The 21,463-nt window shown below is 46.1% G+C and overlaps 1 protein-coding gene across 26 annotated transcripts in view; it reads left to right on the top strand.

The window, feature by feature from the left end:
* The window catches only part of LOC133497105 (uncharacterized), a 38,349-nt gene extending 17,363 nt beyond the window's left edge, over positions 1-20,986 (top strand). The window contains exons 1-8 of one of the 26 annotated variants that reach the window (XM_061813292.1): positions 726-878; positions 2,084-2,116; positions 5,565-5,740; positions 8,131-8,306; positions 8,990-9,037; positions 15,525-15,780; positions 16,777-17,034; positions 20,328-20,986. In XM_061813292.1, coding sequence (XP_061669276.1) covers positions 5,630-5,740; positions 8,131-8,306; positions 8,990-9,037; positions 15,525-15,780; positions 16,777-17,034; positions 20,328-20,591 — 1,113 coding nt within the window. In that variant the 5' untranslated portion in view covers positions 726-878; positions 2,084-2,116; positions 5,565-5,629 and the 3' untranslated portion in view covers positions 20,592-20,986. The other 25 variants (XM_061813270.1, XM_061813291.1, XM_061813279.1 and 22 more) reach the window with 25 other exon arrangements.
* The last annotated feature ends 477 nt before the right edge of the window (positions 20,987-21,463 follow it).

Here is a 21,463-nt window from a genome sequence, read left to right as displayed (position 1 = left end):
ATAGGCACAACAGGTGCCTTTATAAAAATTATAAAAAGACATCCCGCTGCTTGCCGAACACGAGGAAAACGGGAAGATAGGGCGGTATTGGGAGGATGATGAGGACTGGGCGCACGCCCGGTACAGGAGGCGCCACAGGCCGACACGAGGCTTCTGGTGGCGCGATGGCGTGGCGCAGGGGTGTGTCGATGTCCGCAGGCACACACACACCATTCCAGCCCTCACCCGAAATCGCCCCTCCGTGCGCACGGGGACGAGGGGGAACGCAAAATCTCATGTCTTCTTTGTCTTACAGGCCCGAACGGAGACATCTCCTGGGGGCCAATGAATCACAGACCTTGAGGCCAGGGAGACAGACTAAATTACATATATGTGTAAAAAAAAGGGTCGATGCGTCAATGCATGTTTTCTTGGTTATGTGTGTGTATATATATAAATATATATATATATATATTATATTATATATATATTAAAACCCTGAGATTCATACGTGCTTGCGCGGCAAAACGGCAACACAGGAGTTATTTAGACAGCCAGGGTTTTAAACATCATTTGTACAATGTTTAAAATTTTGTATACATTGTAGAAGTGCTTCCTACGGGTTGCCGTGATTTCCTGCCCCGTCTAGGACCGACTGTGGTGTTTGTCTTCACTATAGCCTGCGGTGGAAAAAAAAAAAAGTGATGCTTCGAGGCTTTTAGTACCTCTGCAGACCCACCAGATGGCGACTGTGGGAAGGATGCCGAGCAGGACGAGAGAGGAAGATTTCCGTCAGGAGGGGTCAGGGCTTCCTGTATGGACGACCCGTCCGGAACAATGCGCATGCGAGGAGGTACTTCTCTGCTGCAAAGGGTTTTTGGGGCTCGGATGAAAAAAAAAGAAATCCGCGTTAGGAGCAGCCACCGGGTGCATGTAAGTCGGTGGACCGGAATCCGGACACCTGCCCTGATTTGTGTTTAACATGATTAGCAATATCAATGTTTAGAAAGTTAGCAGTGTGCTTCCGTATTGATAGAGGCTAAGCATATAGGCTAAACGTTGACGTATAGAACGCATTGGCTAACATACACAGACTGATTTCACTGTTAGAAACCTGATGTAATGTTTGTATAAATTTATGAAACAAGTGTGTATATATAAAACGATGGTTGTTCATGAAGACAAGAAACGTTCTTGAACACTTTATTAGGACACCTGGACTGTACAGAATAGACTTTGTATAATAGGCACAACAGGTGCCTTTATAAAAATTATAAAAAGACATTCCGCTGCTTGCCGAACACGAGGAAAACGGGAAGATGGGGCGGTATTGGGAGGATGATGAGGACTGGGCGGACGCCCAGTACAGGAGGCGCCGCAGGCCTACACGGCTTCTGGAGCGCGATGGGGTGGCACAGGGGGGGTCGATGTCCGCAGGCACACACACACACACCATTCCAGCGCTCACCGAAATCGCCCCTCCGCGCGCACGGGGACGAGGGGAAACGCGAAATCTCATGTCTTATTTGTCTTACAGGCCCGAACGGAGACATCTCCTGGGGGCCAATGAATCACAGACCTTGAGGCCAGGGAGACAGACTAAATTACATATATAGTAAAAAAGGATCTATGCGTCAATGCATGTTTTCTTGGTTATGTGTGTGTGTATATATATATATATATATATATATATATAAACCCTGAGACTCATACGTGCTTGCGCGGCAAAACGGCAACACAGGAGTTATTTAGACAGCCAGGGTTTTAAACATCATTTGTACAATGTTTAAAATTTTGTATACATTGTAGAAGTGCTTCCTACGGGTTGCCGTGATTTCCTTGCCCCGTCTAGGACCTACTGTGGTGTTTGTCTTCACTAGAGCCTGCGGTGGAAAAAAAAAAATAGTGATGCTTCGAGGCTGGCAGTACCTCTGCAGACCCACCAGATGGCGACTGTGGGAAGGATGCCAAGCAGGACAAGAGAGGAAAAACTCCGTCAGGAGGGGTCAGGGCTTCATGTATGGAGGACCCGTCCGGAACGATGCGCATGCGAGGAGGTACTTCTCTGCTGCAAAGGGTTTTTGGGCCTCGGATATAAAAAAAAGAAATCCGCGTTAGTAGCAGCCACCGGGTGCATGTAAGTCGGTGGACCGGAATCTGGCCACCTGCCCTGATTTGTGTTTAACATGATTAGCAATATCAATGTTTAGAAAGTTCGCAGTGTGCTTCCGTATTGATAGAGGCTCAGCATATAGCCTAAACGTTGATGTATAGCACACATAGAACGTGTTGGCTAACATACACAGACTGATTTCATTGTTAGAAACCTGATGTAATGTTTTTATATAACTTTATGAAACAAGTGTGTATATATAAAACGATGGTTGTTCATGAAGAAGAAACGATCTTGAACACTTGATTAGGACACCTGGACTGTACAGAATAGACTGTATCATAGGCACAACAGGTGCCTTTATAAAAATTATAAAAAGACATTCCGCTGCTTGCCGAACACGAGGAAAACGGGAAGATTGGGCGGTATTGGGAGGGTGACGAGGACTGGGCGGACGCCCGGTACAGGAGGCGCCGCAGGCCTACACGAGTCTTCTGGGGGCACGATGGCGTGGCGCAGGGTGGGTCGATGTCCGCAGGCACACACACACACACACACACCATTCCAGCCCTAACCCGAAATCGCCCCTCGCGCGCAAAGGGAGGAGGGGGAAAGCGAAATCTCATGTCTTCTTTGTCTGATAGGCCCGAACGGAGACATTTCCTGGGTGCCAGTGAATCACAGACCTTGAGGCCAGGGAGACAGACTAAATACATATATGTGTATAAAGGGTCTATGCGTCAATGCATGTTTTCTTGGTTATGTGTGTGTATATAAAATAAATTATATATATATAAATATATATATATATATATATATATATATATATATATATATTATTATATATATAAACCCTGATACTCATACATGCTTGCGCGGCAAAACGGCAACACAGGAGTTATTTAGACAGCCAGGGTTTTAAACATCATTTGTACAATGTTTAAAATGTTGTATATATTGTAGAAGTGCTTCCTACGGGATGCCGTGATTTCCTTGCCCCGTCTAGGACCTACTGTGGTGTTTGTCTTCACTAGAGCCTGCGGTGGAAAAAAAAAAAAGTGATGCTTCGAGGCTGGCAGTACCTCTGCAGACCCACCAGATGGCGATTGTTGGAAGGATGCCGAGCAGGACGAGAGAGGAAAAACTCCGTCAGGAGGGGTTAGGGCTTACTGTATGGAGGACCCGTCCGGAACAATGTGCATGCGAGGAGGTACTTCTCTGCTGCAAAGGGTTTTTGGGCCTCGGATATAAAAAAAAGAAATCCGCATTAGTAACAGCCACCGGGTGCATGTAAGTCGGTGGACCGGAATCTGGCCAACTGCCCTGATTTGTGTTTAACATGATTAGCAATATCAATGTTTAGAAAGTTCGCAGTGTGCTTCCATATTGACAGAGGCTAAGCATATAGCCTAAACGTTGACGTATAGCACACAAAGAACGCGTTGGCTAACATACACAGACTGATTACATTGTTAGAAACCTGATGTAATGTTTGTATAAATTTATGAAACAAGTGTGTACATATAAAACGATGGTTGTTCATGAAGACAAGAAACGTTCGTGAACACTTTATTAGGACACCTGGACTGTACAGAAATAGACTTTGTATAATAGGCACAACAGGTGCCTTTATAAAAATGATAAAAAGACATTCCGCTGCTTGCCAAACACGAGGAAAACGGGAAGATTGGGCGGTATTGGGAGGATGATGAGGACTGGGCGCACGCCCGGTACAGGAGGCGCCGCAGGCCTACACGAGGCTTCTGGGGGCGCGATGGCGTGGCGCAGGGGTGGGTCGATGTCCGCAGGCACACACACACCATTCCAGCCCTCACCCGAAATCGCCCCTCCGCGCGCACGGGGACGAGGGGGAACGCGAAATCTCATGTCTTCTTTGTCTTACAGGCCCGAACGGAGACATCTCCTGGAGGCCAATGAATCACAGACCTTGAGGCCAGGGAGACAGACTAAATTACATATATGTGTAAAAAGGGTCTATGCGTCAATGCATGTTTTCTTGGTTATGTGTGTGTATATATAAATATAATATATATATATATAAATATAAACCCTGAGACTCATACGTGCTTGCGCGGCAAAATGGCAACAAAGGAGTTATTTAGACAGGCAGGGTTTTAAACATCATTTGTACAATGTTTAAAATTTTGTATACATTGTAGAAGTGCTTCCTACGGGTTGCAGTGATTTCCTTGCCCCGTGTAGGACCTACTGTGGTGTTTGTCTTCACTCGAGCCTGCGGTGGAAAAAAAAAAAATAGTGATGCTTCGAGGCTGGCAGTACATCTGCAGACCCACCAGATGGCGACTGTGGGAAGGATGCCAAGCAGGACGAGAGGAAAGAACTCCGTCAGGAGGGGTCAGGGCTTCATGTATGGAGGACCCGTCCGGAACGATGCGCAGGCGAGGAGGTACTTCTCTGCTGCAAAGGGTTTTTGGGCCTCGGATATAAAAAAAAGAAATCCGCGTTAGGAGCAGCCACCAGGTGCATGTAAGTCGGTGGACCGGAATCTGGCCACCTGCCCTGATTTGTGTTTAACATGATTAGCAATATCAATGTTTAGAAAGTTCGCAGTGTGCTTCTGTATTGATAGAGGCTCAGCATATCGCCTAAACGTTGACGTATAGCACACATAGAACGTGTTGGCTAACATACACAGACTGATTTCATTGTTAGAAACCTGATGTAATGTTTTTATATAAGTTTATGAAACAAGTGTGTATATATAAAACGATGGTTGTTCATGAAGAAGAAACGATCTTGAACACTTGATTAGGACACCTGGACTGTACAGAATAGACTGTATCATAGGCACAACAGGTGCCTTTATAAAAATTATAAAAAGACATTCTGCTGCTTGCCGAACACGAGGAAAACGGGAAGATGGGGCGGTATTGGGAGGGTGACGAGGACTGGGCGGACGCCCGGTACAGGAGGCGCCGCAGGCCTACACGAGGCTTCTGGGGGCACGATGGCGTGGCGCAGGGTGGGTCGATGTCCGCAGGCACACACACACACACACACCATTCCAGCCCTAACCCGAAATCGCCCCTCGCGCGCACAGGGAGGAGGGGGAAAGCGAAATCTCATGTCTTCTTTGTCTTATAGGCCCGAACGGAGACATTTCCTGGGTGCCAGTGAATCACAGACCTTGAGGCCAGGGAGACAGACTAAACTACATATATGTGTATAAAAGGGTCTATGCGTCAATGCATGTTTTCTTGGTTATGTGTGTGTATATACATAAATAAATATATATATATATATATAATCCCTGATACTCATACGTGCTTGCGCGGCAAAACGGCAACACAGGAGTTATTTAGACAGCCAGGGTTTTAAACATCATTTGTACAATGTTTAAAATTTTGTATACATTGTAGAAGTGCTTCCTACGGGATGCCGTGATTTCATTGCCCCGTCTAGGACCTACTGTGGTGTTTGTCTTCACTAGAGCCTGCGGTGGAAAAAAAAAAAAGTGATGCTTCGAGGCTGGCAGTACCTCTGCAGACCCACCAGATGGCGACTGTGGGAAGGATGCCGAGCAGGACGAGAGAGGAAGAACTCCGTCAGGAGGGGTCAGGGCTTCCTGTATGGAGGACCCGTCCGGAACAATGCGCATGCGAGGAGGTACTTCTCTGCTGCAAAGGGTTTTTGGGGCTCGGATGAAAAAAAAGAAATCCGCGTTAGGAGCAGCCACCGGGTGCATGTAAGTCGGTGGACCGGAATCCGGACACCTGCCCTGATTTGTGTTTAACATGATTAGCAATATCAATGTTTAGAAAGTTAGCAGTGTGCTTCCGTATTGATAGAGGCTAAGCATATAGCCGAAACATTGACGTATAGCACACATAGAACGCATTGGCTAACATACACAGACTGATTTCATTGTTAGAAACCTCATAAAATGTTTTTATATAAGTTTATGAAACAAGTGTGTATATATAAAACGATGGTTGTTCATGAAGAAGAAACGATCTTGAACACTTGATTAGGACACCTGGACTGTACAGAATAGACTGTATCATAGGCACAACAGGTGCCTTTATAAAAATTATAAAAAGAGATTCTACTGCTTGCCGAACATGAGGAAAACGGGAAGATGGGGCGGTATAGGGAGGGTGACGAGGACTGGGCGGACGCCCGGTACAGGAGGCGCCGCAGGCCTACACGAGGCTTCTGGGGGCACGATGGCGTGGCGCAGGGTGGGTCGATGTCCGCAGGCACACACACACACCACACACACCATTCCAGCCCTAACCCGAAATCGCCCCTCCGCGCGCACAGGGAGGAGGGGGAAAGCGAAATCTCATGTCTTCTTTGTCTTATAGGCCCGAACGGAGACATTTCCTGGGTGCCAGTGAATCACAGACCTTGAGGCCAGGGAGACAGACTAAACTACATAAATGTGTATAAAAGGGTCTATGCATCAATGCATGTTTTCTTGGTATGTGTGGTATATCATAAATATATATATATATATATATATATATATATATATATATCTATCTATATATATATCTATATATATATATATATATATATATATATATAATATATATATATAACCCTGATACTCATACGTGCTTGCGCGGCAAAACGGCAACACAGGAGTTTATTTAGACAGCCAGGGTTTTAAACATCATTTGTACAATGTTTAAAATTTTGTATACATTGTTGAAGTGCCTCCTACGGGATGCCGTGATTTCATTGCCCCGTCTAGGACCTACTGTGGTGTTTGTCTTCACTAGAGCCTGCGGTGGAAAAAAAAAAAAAAGTGATGCTTCGAGGCTGGCAGTACCTCTGCAGACCCACCAGATGGCGATTGTGGGAAGGATGCCGAGCAGGACGAGAGAGGAAGACTCCGTCAGGAGGGGTCAGGGCTTCCTGTATGGAGGACCCGTCCGGAACAATGCGCATGCGAGGAGGTACTTCTCTGCTGCAAAGGGTTTTTGGGGCTCGGATGAAAAAAAAGAAATCCGCGTTAGTAGCAGCCACCGGGTGCATGTAAGTCGGTGGACCGGAATCCGGCCACCTGCCCTGAATTGTGTTTAACATGATTATCAATATCAATGTTTAGAAAGTTCGCAGTGTGCTTCCGTATTGATAGAGGCTCAGCATATAGCCTAAACGTTGACGTATAGCACACATAGAACGTGTTGGCTAACATACACAGACTGATTTCATTGTTAGAAACCTGATGTAATGTTTTTATATAAGTTTATGAACACATGTGTATATATAAAACGATGGTTGTTCATGAAGAAGAAACGATCTTGAACACTTGATTAGGACACCTGGACTGTACAGAATAGACTGTATCATAGGCACAACAGGTGCCTTTATAAAAATTATAAAAAGACATTCTACTGGTTTGCCGAACACGAGGAAAACGGGAAGATGGGGCGGTATTGGGAGGGTGACGAGGACTGGGCGGACGCCCGGTACAGGAGGCGCCGCAGGCCTACACGAGGCTTCTGGGGGCACGATGGCGTGGCGCAGGGTGGGTCGATGTCCGCAGCACACACACACACACACACACACACACACACACACACACACACACACCATTTCACGCCTAACCTGAATTGCCCTCCGCGCGCACAGGGAGGAGGGGGAAAGCGAAATCTCATGTCTTCTTTGTCTTATAGGCCCGAACGGAGACATTTCCTGGGTGCCAGTGAATCACAGACCTTGAGGCCAGGGAGACAGCCTAAACTACATATATGTGTATAAAAGGGTCTCTGCGTCAATGCATGTTTTCTTGGTTATGTGTGTGTATATATATAATAATATATATATATATATAATATATATATATATATATATATATATAAACCCTGATACTCATACGTGCTTGCGCGGCAAAACGGCAACACAGGAGTTATTTAGACAGCCAGGGTTTTAAACATCATTTGTACAATGTTTAAAATTTTGTATACATTGTAGAAGTGCTTCCTACGGGATGCCGTGATTTCATTGCCCCGTCTAGGACCTACTGTGGTGTTTGTCTTCACTAGAGCCTGCGGTGGAAAAAAAAAAAAGTGATGCTTCGAGGCTGGCAGTACCTCTGCAGACCCACCAGATGGCGACTGTGGGAAGGATGCCGAGCAGGACGAGAGAGGAAGAACTCCGTCAGGAGGGGTCAGGGCTTCCTGTATGGACGACCCGTCCGGAACAATGCGCATGCGAGGAGGTACTTCTCTGCTGCAAAGGGTTTTTGGGGCTCGGATGAAAAAAAAAAAATCCGCGTTAGGAGCAGCCACCAGGTGCATGTAAGTTTGTGGACCGGAATCCGGACACCTGCCCTGATTTGTGTTTCACATGATTAGCAATATCAATGTTTAGAAAGTTAGCAGTGTGCTTCCGTATTGATAGAGGCTAAGCATATAGGCTAAACGTTGACGTATAGAACGCATTGGCTAACAAACACAGACTGATTTCACTGTTAGAAACCTGATGTAATGTTTGTATTAATTTATGAAACAAGTGTGTATATATAAAACGATAGTTGTTCATGAAGACAAGAAACGTTCTTGAACACTTTATTAGGACACCTGGACTGTACAGAATAGACTTTGTATAATAGGCACAACAGGTGCCTTTATAAAAATTATAAAAAGACATTCTAATGCTTGCCGAACACGAGGAAAACGGGAAGATGGGGCGGTATTGGGAGGGTGACGAGGACTGGGCGGACGCCCGGTACAGGAGGCGCCACAGGCCTACACGAGGCTTCTGGGGGCACGATGGCGTGGCGCAGGGTGGGTCGATGTCCGCAGGCACACACACACCATTCCAGCCCTCACCCGAAATCGCCCCTCCACGCGCACGGGGACGAGGGGGAACGCGAAATCTCATGTCTTCTTTGTCTTACAGGCCCGAACGGAGACATCTCCTGGAGGCCAATGAATCACAGACCTTGAGGCCAGGGAGACAGACTAAATTACATATATGTGTAAAAAAGGGTCTATGCGTCAATGCATGTTTTCTTGGTTATGTGTGTGTGTTATATATATATATATATATATTAAACCCTGAGACTCATACGTGCTTGCGCGGCAAAACGGCAACACAGGAGTTATTTAGACAGCCAGGGTTTTAAACATCATTTGTACATTGTTTAAAATATTGTATATATTGTAGGAGTGCTTCCTACGGGATGCCGTAATTCCTTTCCCCGTCTAGGACCTACTGTGGTGTTTGTCTTCACCCGCGCCTGCGGTGGAAAAAAAAAAAAAACGATGCTTCGAGTCTGGCAGTACCTCTGCAGACCCACCAGATGGCGACTGTGGGAAGGATGCCGAGCAGGACGAGAGAGGAAGAACTCCGTCAGGAGGGGTCAGGGCTTCCTGTATGGAGGACCCGTCCGGAACAATGCACATGCGAGGAGGTACTTCTCTGCTGCAAAGGGTTTTTGGGGCTCGGATGAAAAAAAAGAAATCCGCGTTAGGAGCAGCCACCGGGTGCATGGAAGTCGGTGGACCGGAATCCGGACACCTGCCCTGATTTGTTTTAACATGATTAGCAATATCATGTTTAGAAGTTAGCAGTGTGCTTCCGTATTGATAGAGGCTAAGCATATAGCCTAAACGTTGACGTATAGCACACATAGAACGCATTGGCTAACACACGACTGACTTCATTTCACTGTTAGAAACCTGATGTAATGTTTGTAGAAATTTATGAAAAGTGTGTTTATATAAACAAACCGAGTGTCTACTTTGTTCGAAGACAAGAAACGTTCTTGAACACTTTATTAGGACACCTGGACTGTACAGAATAGACTTTGTATAATAGGCACAACAGGTGCCTTTATAAAAATTATAAAAGACATTCCGCTGCTTGCCAACACGAGGAAAACGGGAAATGGGGCGGTATTGGGAGGATGACGAGGACTGGGCGGGACGCCCGGTACAGAGGCGCCGCAGGCCTACACGAGGCTTCTGGGGGCACGATGGCGTGGCGCAGGGTGGGTCGATGTCCGCAGCACACACCACACACACACACCCATTCCACCCTACCCCGAAATCGCCCCTCGCGCGCACAGGGAGGAGGGGGAAAGCGAAATCTCATGTCTTCTTTGTCTTACGGCCCGAACGGAGATATTCCCTGGGTGCCAGTGAATCACAGACCTTGAGGCCAGGAGACAGACTAAAACTACATATATGTGTATAAAAAGGTCTATGCGTCAATGCATGTTTTCTTTGTTTATGTGTGTGTATATATAATAATAATATATCTATATATATATATATATATATATATATATATAAACCCTGATACTCATACGTGCTTGCGCGGCAAACGGGCAACACAGGAGTTATTTAGACAGCCAGGGTTTTAAACATCATTTGTACAATGTTTAAAATTTGTATACATTGTAGAAGTGCTTCCCTACGGATTGCTGTGATTTCATTGCCTTGCCCCGTCTAGGACCTTCTGTGGTGTTTGTCTTCACTCGAGCCTGCGGTGGAAAAAAAAAAATAGTGATGCTTCGAGGCTGGCAGTACCTCTGCAGACCCACCAGAATGGCGACTGTGGGAAGGATGCCGAGCAGGACGAGAGAGGAAGAACTCCGTCAGGAGGGGTCAGGGCTTCCTGTATGGACACCCGTCCGGAACAATGCGCATGCGAGGTGTTACTTCTCTGCTGCAAAGGGTTTTTGGGCTCGGATGAAAAAAAAGAAATCCGCGTCTAGGCGTGCAATGGGTGTTGGTTGTATTGGCGTCGTGGATAGACGTAAAACAATCAGGACGACGTTTAGGAGCCGCTTAGGCCACCCGTGCATGTAAGTCGGTGGACCGGAATCTGGCCACCTGCCCTTATTTTGTGTTTACATGATAGCATATCAATTTAGAAAGTTCGCAGTGTGCTTTCCGTATTGATAGAGGCTAAGCATATAGCCTAACATTGACGTATAGCACACATAGAACGCATTGGCTAACATACACAGACTGATTTCATTGTTAGAAACCTCATGTAATTTTTATATAAGTTTATGAAACAAGTGTGTATATATAAAACGATGGTTGTTCATGAAGAAGAAACGATCTTGAACACTTTGATTAGGACACCTGGACTGTACAGATAGACCTGTATCATAGGCACAACAGGTGCCTTTATAAAAATTATAAAAGACATTCTGCTGCTTGCCGAACACGAGGAAAACGGGAAGATGGGGCGGTATTGGGAGGGTGACGAGGACTGGGCGGACGCCCCGGTACAGGAGGCGCCGCAGGCCTACACGAGGCTTCTGGGGGCACGATGGCGTGGCGCAGGGTGGGTCGATGTCCGCAGGCACACACACAACACCATTTCCAGCCCTAACCCGAAATCGCCCCTCGCGCGCACAGGGAGGAGGGGGAAAGCGAAATCTCATGTCTTCTTTGTCTTATAGGCCCGAACGGAGACATTTCCTGGGTGCCAGTGAATCAAAGACCTTGAGGCCAGGGAGACAGACTAAACTACATATATGTGTATAAAAGGGTCTATGCGTCAATGCATGTTTTCTTGGTTATGTGTGTGTATATATAAATAAATAAAATATATATTATATATATATATATATATATATATATAAACCCTGAGACTCATACGTGCTTGCGCGGCAAAACGGCAACACAGGAGTTTATTTAGACAGCCAGGGTTTTAAACATCATTTGTACAATGTTTAAAATTTTGTATAATTGTAGGAGTGCTTCCTACGGGATGCCGTGATTTCCTTGCCCCGTCTAGGACCTACTGTGGTGTTTGTCTTCACTTGAGCCTGCGGTGGAAAAAAAAAAATTGATGCTTCGAGGCTGGCAGTACCTCTGCAGACCCACCAGATGGCGACTGTGGGAAGGATGCCGAGCAGGACGAGAGAGGAAGAACTCCGTCAGGAGGGTCAGGGCTTCCTGTATGGAGGACGCGTCCGGAACAATGCGCATGCGAGGAGGTACTTCTCTACTGCAAAGGGTTTTTGGGGCTCGGATGAAAAAAAAAGAAATCCGCGTTAGGAGCAGCCACCGGGTGCATGGAAGTCGGTGGACCGGAATCCGGACACCTGCCCTGATTTGTGTTTAACATGATTAGCAATATCAATGTTTAGAAAGTTAGCAGTGTGCTTCCGTATTGATAGAGGCTAAGCATATAGCCTAAACGTTGACGTATAGCACACATAGAACGCATTGGCTAACATACACAGACTGATTTCATTGTTAGAAACCTGATGTAATGTTTGTATAAATTTATGAAACAAGTGTGTATATATAAAACGATGGTTGTTCATGAAGACAATAAACGTTCTTGAACACTTTATTAGGACACCTGGACTGTACAGAAATAGACTTTGTATAATAGGCACAACAGGTGCCTTTATAAAAATTATAAAAAGACATTCCGCTGCTTGCCAAACACGAGGAAAACGGGAAGATTGGGCGGTATTGGGAGGATGATGAGGACTGGGCGCACGCCCGGTACAGGAGGCGCCACAGGCCTACACGAGGCTTCTGGGGGTGCGATGGCGTGGCGCAGGGGTGGGTCGATGTCCGCAGGCACACACACACCATTCAGCCCTCACCCGAAATCGCCCCTCCGCGCGCACGGGGACGAGGGGGAACGTGAAATCTCATGTCTTCTTTGTCTTACAGGCCCGAACGGAGATATCTCCTGGAGGCCAATGAATCACAGACCTTGAGGCCAGGGAGACAGACTAAATTACATATATGTGTAAAAGGGTCTATGCGTCAATGCATGTTTTCTTGGTTAGGTTGTGTATATGTATATATAATAAATATATATTATATAAATATAAACCCTGAGACTCATACGTGCTTGCGCGGCAAAATGGCAACAAAGGAGTTATTTAGACAGCCAGGGTTTTAAACATCATTTTTACAATGTTTAAAATTTTGTATACATTGTAGAAGTGCTTCCTACGGGTTGCCGTGATTTCCTTGCCCCGTCTAGGACCTACTGTGGTGTTTGTCTTCACTAGAGCCTGCGGTGGAAAAAAAAAAAATAGTGATGCTTCGAGGCTGGCAGTACCTCTGCAGACCCACCAGATGGCGACTGTGGGAAGGATGCCAAGCAGGACAAGAGAGGAAAAACTCCGTCAGGAGGGGTCAGGGCTTCATGTATGGAGGACCCGTCCGGAACGATGCGCAGGCGAGGAGGTACTTCTCTGCTGCAAAGGGTTTTTGGGCCTCGGATATAAAAAAAAAGAAATCCGCGTTAGTAGCAGCCACCGGGTGCATGTAAGTCGGTGGACCGGAATCTGGCCACCTGCCCTGATTTGTGTTTAACATGATTAGCAATATCAATGTTTAGAAAGTTCGCAGTGTGCTTCTGTATTGATAGAGGCTCAGCATATAGCCTAAACGTTGACGTATAGCACACAGAACGCGTTGGCTAACATACACAGACTGATTTCATTGTTAGAAACCTCATGTAATGTTTTTATATAAGTTTATGAAACAAGTGTGTATATATAAAACGATGGTTGTTCATGAAGAAGAAACGATCTTGAACACTTGATTAGGACACCTGGACTGTACAGAATAGACTGTATCATAGGCACAACAGGTGCCTTTATAAAAATTATAAAAAGACATTCTGCTGCTTGCCGAACACGAGGAAAACGGGAAGATGGGGCGGTATTGGGAGGGTGACGAGGACTGGGCGGACGCCCGGTACAGGAGGCGCCGCAGGCCTACACGAGGCTTCTGGGGGCACGATGGCGTGGCGCAGGGTGGGTCGATGTCCGCAGGCACACACACACACACCATTCCAGCCCTAACCCGAAATCGCCCCTCGCGCGCACAGGGAGGAGGGGGAAAGCGAAATCTCATGTCTTCTTTGTCTTATAGGCCCGAACGGAGACATTTCCTGGTGCCAGTGAATCACAGACCTTGAGGCCAGGGAGACAGACTAAACTACATATATGTGTATAAAAGGGTCTATGCGTCAATGCATGTTTTCTTGGTTATGTGTGTGTGTATATATAATAAATATATATATATATATATATATAAACCTCTGATACCCATACTCATACGTGCTTGCGCGGCAAAACGGCAACACAGGAGTTATTTAGACAGCCAGGGTTTTAAACATCATTTGTACAATGTTTAAAATTTTGTATACATTGTAGAAGTGCTTCCTACGGGATGCCGTGATTTCATTGCCCCGTCTAGGACCTACTGTGGTGTTTGTCTTCACTCGAGCCTGCGGTGGAAAAAAAAAAAAAGTGATGCTTCGAGGCTGGCAGTACCTCTGCAGACCCACCAGATGGCGACTGTGGGAAGGATGCCGAGCAGGACGAGAGAGGAAGAACTCCGTCAGGAGGGGTCAGGGCTTCCTGTATGGACGACCCGTCCGGAACAATGCGCATGCGAGGAGGTACTTCTCTGCTGCAAAGGGTTTTTGGGGCTCGGATGAAAAAAAAGAAATCCGCGTTAGGCGCAGCCACCGGGTGCATGTAAGTCGGTGGACCGGAATCCGGACACCTGCCCTGATTTGTGTTTAACATGATTAGCAATATCAATGTTTAGAAAGTTAGCAGTGTGCTTCCGTATTGATAGAGGCTAAGCATATAGCCTAAACATTGACGTATAGCACACATAGAACGCGTTGGCTAACATACACAGACTGATTTTATTGTTAGAAACCTGATGTAATGTTTGTATAAATTTATGAAACAAGTGTGTATATATAAAACGATGGTTGTTCATGAAGACAAGAAACGTTCTTGAACACTTTATTAGGACACCTGGACTGTACAGAATAGACTGTATCATAGGCACAACAGGTGCCTTTATAAAAATATAATAAAAGACATTCCGCTGCTTGCCGAACACGAGGAAAACGGGAAGATGGGCGGTATTGGGAGGGTGACGAGGACTGGGCGGACGCCCGGTACAGGAGGCGCCGCAGGCCTACACGAGGATTCTTCTGGGGGTGCGATGGCGTGGCGCAGGGGTGGGTCGATGTCCGCATGCACACACACACCATTCAGCCCTCACCCGAATCGCCCCTCGCGCGCACGGGGACGAGGGGGAACGTGAAATCTCATGTCTTCTTTGTCTTACAGCCCGAACGGAGACATCTCCTGGAGGCCAATGATCACAGACCTTGAGGCCAGGGAGACAGACTAAATTACATATATGTGTAAAAAGGGTCTATGCGTCAATGCATGTTTTCTTGGTTATGTGTGTGTATATATAAATATATTATATATATAAATATAAACCTGAGACTCATACGTGCTTGCGCGGCAAAACGGCAACAAAGGAGTTATTTAGACAGCCAGGGTTTTAAACATCATTTTTACAATGTTTAAAATTTTGTATACATTGTAGAAGTGCTTCCTACGGGTTGCCGTGATTTCCTTGCCCCGTCTAGGACCTACTGTGGTGTTTGTCTTCACTAGAGCCTGCGGTGGAAAAAAAAAAAAAGTGATGCTTCGAGGCTGGCAGTACCTCTGCAGACCCACCAGATGGCGACTGTGGGAAGGATGCCGAGCAGGACAAGAGAGGAAGAACTCCGTCAGGAAGGGTCAGGGCTTCCTGTCTGGACGACCCGTCCGGAACGATGCGCATGCGAGGAGGTACTTCTCTGCTGCAAAGGGTTTTTGGGGCTCGGATGAAAAAAAAGAAATCCGCGTTAGTAGCAGCCACCGGGTGCATGTAAGTCGGTGGACCGGAATCTGGCCACCTGCCCTGATTTGTGTTTAACATGATTAGCAATATCAATGTTTAGAAAGTTCGCAATGTGCTTCCGTATTGATAGAGGCTAAGCATATAGGCTAAACGTTGACGTATAGCACACATAGAACGTTGGCTAACATACACAGACTGATTTCATTGTTAGAAACTCATGTAATGTTTTTATATAATTTATGAACAAGTGTGTATATATAAAACGATGGTTGTTCATGAAGAAGAAACGATCTTGAACACTTTTAGGACACCTGGACTGTACAGAATAGACTGTATCATAGGCACAACAGGTGCCTTTATAAAAATTATAAAAAGACATTCTACTGCTTGCCGAACACTAGGAAAACGGGAAGATGGGGCGGTATTGGGAGGGTGACAAGGACTGGGCGGACGCCCGGTACAGGAGGCGCCGCAGGCCTACACGAGGCTTCTTGGGGCGCACGATGGCGTGGCGCAGGGTGGGTCGATGTCCGCAGGCACACACACACACACACACACACACCATTTCAGCCCTAACCCGAAATCGCCCCTCCGCGCGCACAGGGAGGAGGGGGAAAGCGAAATCTCATGTCTTCTTTGTCTTATAGGCCCGAACGGAGACATTTCCTGGAGCCAATGAATCACAGACCTTGAGGCCAGGGAGACAGACTAAATTACATATATGTGTAAAAAGGGTCTATGCGTCAATGCATGTTTTCTTGGTTATGTGTTGTGTTTTTATAAATAATATAAATATATATATATATATATATATATATATATATATATATATATATAATCCTACCCTGATACTCATACGTGCTTGCGCGGCAAACGGCAACACAGGAGTTTTTAGACAGCCAGGGTTTTAAACATCATTTGTACAATGTTTAAAATGTTGTATATATTGTAGAAGTGCTTCCTACGGGATGCCGTGATTTCATTGCCCCGTCTAGGACCTACTGTGGTGTTTGTCTTCACTAGAGCCTGCGGTGGAAAAAAAAAAAAAAAGTGATGCTTCGAGGCTGGCAGTACCTCTGCAGACCCACCAGATGGCGACTGTGGGAAGGATGCCGAGCAGGACGAGAGAGGAAGAACTCCGTCAGGAGGGGTCAGGGCTTCCTGTATGGAGGACCCGTCCGGAACAATGCGCATGCGAGGAGGTACTTCTCTGCTGCAAAGGGTTTTTGGGGCTCGGATGAAAAAAAAGAAATCCGCGTTAGGAGCAGCCACCGGTTGCATGTAAGTCGGTGGACCGGAATCCGGACACCTGCCCTGATTTGTGTTTAACATAATTAGCAATATCAATGTTTAGAAAGTTAGCAGTGTGCTTCCGTATTGATAGAGGCTAAGCATATAGGCTAAACGTTGACGGATACCACACATAGAACGCGTTGGCTAACATACACAGACTGATTTCATTGTTAGAAACCTGATGTAATGTTTGTATAAATTTATGAAACAAGTGTGTATATATAAAACGATGGTTGTTCATGAAGACAAGAAACGTTCTTGAACACTTTATTAGGACACCTGGACTGTACAGAATAGACTTTGTATAATAGGCACAACAGGTGCCTTTATAAAAATTATAAAAAGACATTCCGCTGCTTGCCAAACACGAGAAAAACGGGAAGATGGGGCGGTATTGGGAGGATGATGAGGACTGGGCGGACGCCCGGTACAGGGGGCGCCGCAGGCCTACACGAGGCTTCTGGGGGCGCGATGGCGTGGCGCAGGGGTGGGTCGATGTCCGCAGGCACACACACACCATTCCAGCCCTCACCCTAAATCGCCCCTCCGCGCGCACAGGGACGAGGGGGAACGCGAAATCTCATGTCTTCTTTTGTCTTACTTACACGCCGAACGGAGACATCTCCTGGAGGCCAATGAATCACAGACCTTGAGGCCAGGGAGACAGACTAAATTACATATATGTGTAAAAAAGGGTCTATGCGTCAATGCATGTTTTCTTGGTTATGTGTGTGTTTTTATAAATAAATATAAATATATATATATATATATATATATATATATATATATATATATATACCCCTGATACTCATACGTGCTTGCGCGGCAAAACGGCAACACAGGAGTTATTTAGACAGCCAGGGTTTTAAACATCATCATTTGTACAATGTTTTAAAATGTTGTATATATTGTAGAAGTGCTTCCTACGGTTCCGTGATTTCATTCATTGCGCCCCGTCTAGGACCTACTGTGGTGTTTGTCTTCACTAGAGCCTGCGGTGAAAAAAAAAAAAAGTGATGCTTCGAGGCTGGCAGTACCTCTGCAGACCCACCAGATGGCGACTGTGGGAAGGATGCCGAGCAGGACACGAGAGGAAAACTCCGTCAGGAGGGGTTAGGGCTTCCTGTATGGAGGACCCGTCCGGAACAATGCGCATGCGAGGAGGTACTTCTCTGCTGCAAAGGGTTTTTGGGTCTCGGATATAAAAAAAAGAAATCCGCGTTAGAAGCAGCCACCGGGTGCATGTAAGTCGGTGGACCGGAATCCGGCCACCTGCCCTGATTTGTGTTTAACATGATTATCAATATCATGTTTAGAAAGTTCGCAGTGTGCTTCCGTATTGATAGAGGCTAAGCATATAGCCTAAACGTTGACGTATAGCACACATAGAACGCATTGGCGAACATACACAGACTGATTTCACTGTTAGAAACTGATGAAATGTTTGTATATAATTTATGAAACAAGTGTGTATATATAAAACGATGGTTGTTCATGAAGACAAAAACGTTCTTGAACACTTTATTAGGACACCTGGACTGTACAGAATAGATTGTATCATAGGCACAACAGGTGCCTTTATAAAAATTATAAAAAGACATTCTACTGCTTGCCGAACACGAGGAAAACGGGAAGATGGGGCGGTATTGGGAGGGTGACGAGGACTGAGCGGACGCCCGGTACAGGAGGCGTTGCAGGCCAACACGAGGCTTCTGGGGGCACGATGGCGTGGCGCAGGGTGGGTCGATGTCCGCAGGCACACACACACCACACACACCATTTCAGCCCTAACCTCGAATCGCCCCTCCGCGCACAGGGAGAGGGGGAAAGCGAAATCTCATGTCTTCTTTGTCTTATAGGCCCGAACGGAGACATTTCCTGGGTGCCAGTGAATCACAGACCTTGAGGCCAGGAGACAGCCTAAACTACATATATGTGTATAAAAGGGTCTATGCGTCAATGCATGTTTTTCTTGGTTAGTGTGTGTATATATAATAAATATATATATATATATATATATATATAATATATATATATATATATACAAACCTGATACTCATACGTGCTTGCGCGGCAAAATGCGCACACAGGAGTTATTTAGACAGCCAGGGTTTTTAACATCATTTGTACAATGTTTAAAATTTTGTATACATTGTAGAAGTGCTTCCTACGGGATGCCGTGATTTCATTGCCCCGTCTAGGACCTACTGTGGTGTTTGTCTTCACTAGAGCCTGCGGTGGAAAAAAAAAAAAAGTGATGCTTCGAGGCTGGCAGTACCTCTGCAGACCCACCAGATGGCGACTGTGGGAAGGATGCCGAGCAGGACGAGAGAGGAAGAACTCTCCGTCAGGAGGGGTCAGGGGGCTTCTGTATGGACGACCCGTCCGGAACAATGCGCATGCGGGGAGGTACTTCTCTGCTGCAAAGGTTTTTTGGGGCTCGGATAAAAAAAAAAGAAATCCGCGTTAGCATTTGCAAACATACACAGACTGATTTCACTGTAGAAAGCTGATGTAATGTTTGTATAAGTTTTAAACAAGTGTGTATATATAAAACGATGGTTGTTCATGAAGAAGAAACGATCTTGAACACTTGATTAGGACACCTGGACTGTACAGAATAGACCTTATCATAGGCACAACAGGTGCCTTTATAAAAATTATAAAAAGACATTCTGCTGCTTGCCGAACACGAGGAAAACGGGAAGATGGGCGGTATTGGGAGGGTGACGAGGACTGGGCGGACGCCCGGTACAGGAGGCGCCGCAGGCCTACACGAGGCTTCTGGGGGCACGATGGCGTGGCGCAGGGTGGGTCGATGTCCGCAGGCACACACACACACACACCACACTCCCACCCCTTCACACGCCCTAATCCGAATCCGCCCCTCGCGCGCACAGGAGGAGGGGGAAAGCGAAATCTCATGTCTTCTTTGTCTTATAGGCCCGAACGGAGACATTTCCTGGTGCCAGTGAATCACAGACCTTGAGGCCAGGGAGACAGACTAAACTACATATATGTGTTAAAAGGGTCTATGCGTCAATGCATGTTTTCCTTGGTTATGTGTGTATATATAATAAATATATATATATATATATATATATTATATATATATATTAATATATACCCCTGAGACTCATACGTGCTTGCGCGGCAAAACGGCAACACAGGAGTTATTTAGACAGCCAGGGTTTTAAACATCATTTGTACAATGTTTAAAATTTTGTATAAATTGTAGGAGTGCTTCCTACGGGATGCCGTGATTTCCTTGCCCCGTCTAGGACCTACTGTGGTGTTTGTCTTCACTTGAGCCTGCGGTGGAAAAAAAAAAAATTGATGCTTCGAGGCTGGCAGTACCTCTGCAGACCCACCAGATGGCGACTGTGGGAAGGATGCCGAGCAGGACGAGAGAGGAAGAACTCCGTCAGGAGGGTCAGGGCTTCCTGTATGGAGGATGCGTCCGGAACAATGCGCATGCGAGGAGGTACTTCTCTACTGCAAAGGGTTTTTGGGGCTCGGATGAAAAAAAAAGAAATCCGCGTTAGTAGCAGCCACCGGGTGCATGTAAGTCGGTGGACCGGAATCTGGCCACCTGCCCTGATTTGTGTTTAACATGATTAGCAATATCAATGTTTAGAAAGTTAGCAGTGTGCTAAACGTTGACGTATAGCACACATAGAACGCATTGGCTAACATACACAGACTGATTTCACTGTTAGAAACCTGATGTAATGTTTGTATAAATTTATGCAACAAGTGTGTATATATAAAACGATGGTTGTTCATGAAGACAAGAAACGTTCTTGAACACTTTATTAGGACACCTGGACTGTACAGAATAGACTTTGTATAATAGGCACAACAGGTGCCTTTATAAAAATTATAAAAAGACATTCCGCTGCTTGCCAAACACGAGGAAAACGGGAAGATTGGGCGGTATTGGGAGATGTGAGGACTGGGCGCACGCCCGGTACAGGAGGCGCCACAGGCCTACACGAGGCTTCTGGGGGTGCGATGGCGTGGCGCAGGGTGGGTCGATGTCCGCAGGCACACACACACACCATTCAGCCCTCACCCGAAATCGCCCCTCCGCTCGCGCACGGGGACGAGGGGGAACGTGAAATCTCATGTCTTCTCTTTGTCTTACAGGTCCGAACGGAGATATCTCCTGGAGGCCAATGAATCACAGACCTTGAGGCCAGGGAGACAGACTAAATTACATATATGTGTAAAAAGGGTCTATGCGTCAATGCATGTTTTTCTTGGTTATGTGTGTGTATATATAAATATAATATATATATAAATATAAACCCTGAGACTCATACGTGCTTGCGCGGCAAAATGGCAACAAAGGAGTTATTTAGACAGCCAGGGTTTTAAACATCATTTTTACAATGTTTAAAATTTTGTATACATT

This window comes from Syngnathoides biaculeatus, unplaced genomic scaffold (genome assembly GCF_019802595.1).
Source record: "Syngnathoides biaculeatus isolate LvHL_M unplaced genomic scaffold, ASM1980259v1 ctg104_pilon_pilon, whole genome shotgun sequence".
NCBI classification, from domain to species: Eukaryota; Metazoa; Chordata; class Actinopteri; order Syngnathiformes; family Syngnathidae; genus Syngnathoides; species Syngnathoides biaculeatus.
Note: the sequence above shows the minus strand (reverse complement) of the source record. Positions and strands in the feature narration are given on the sequence as shown.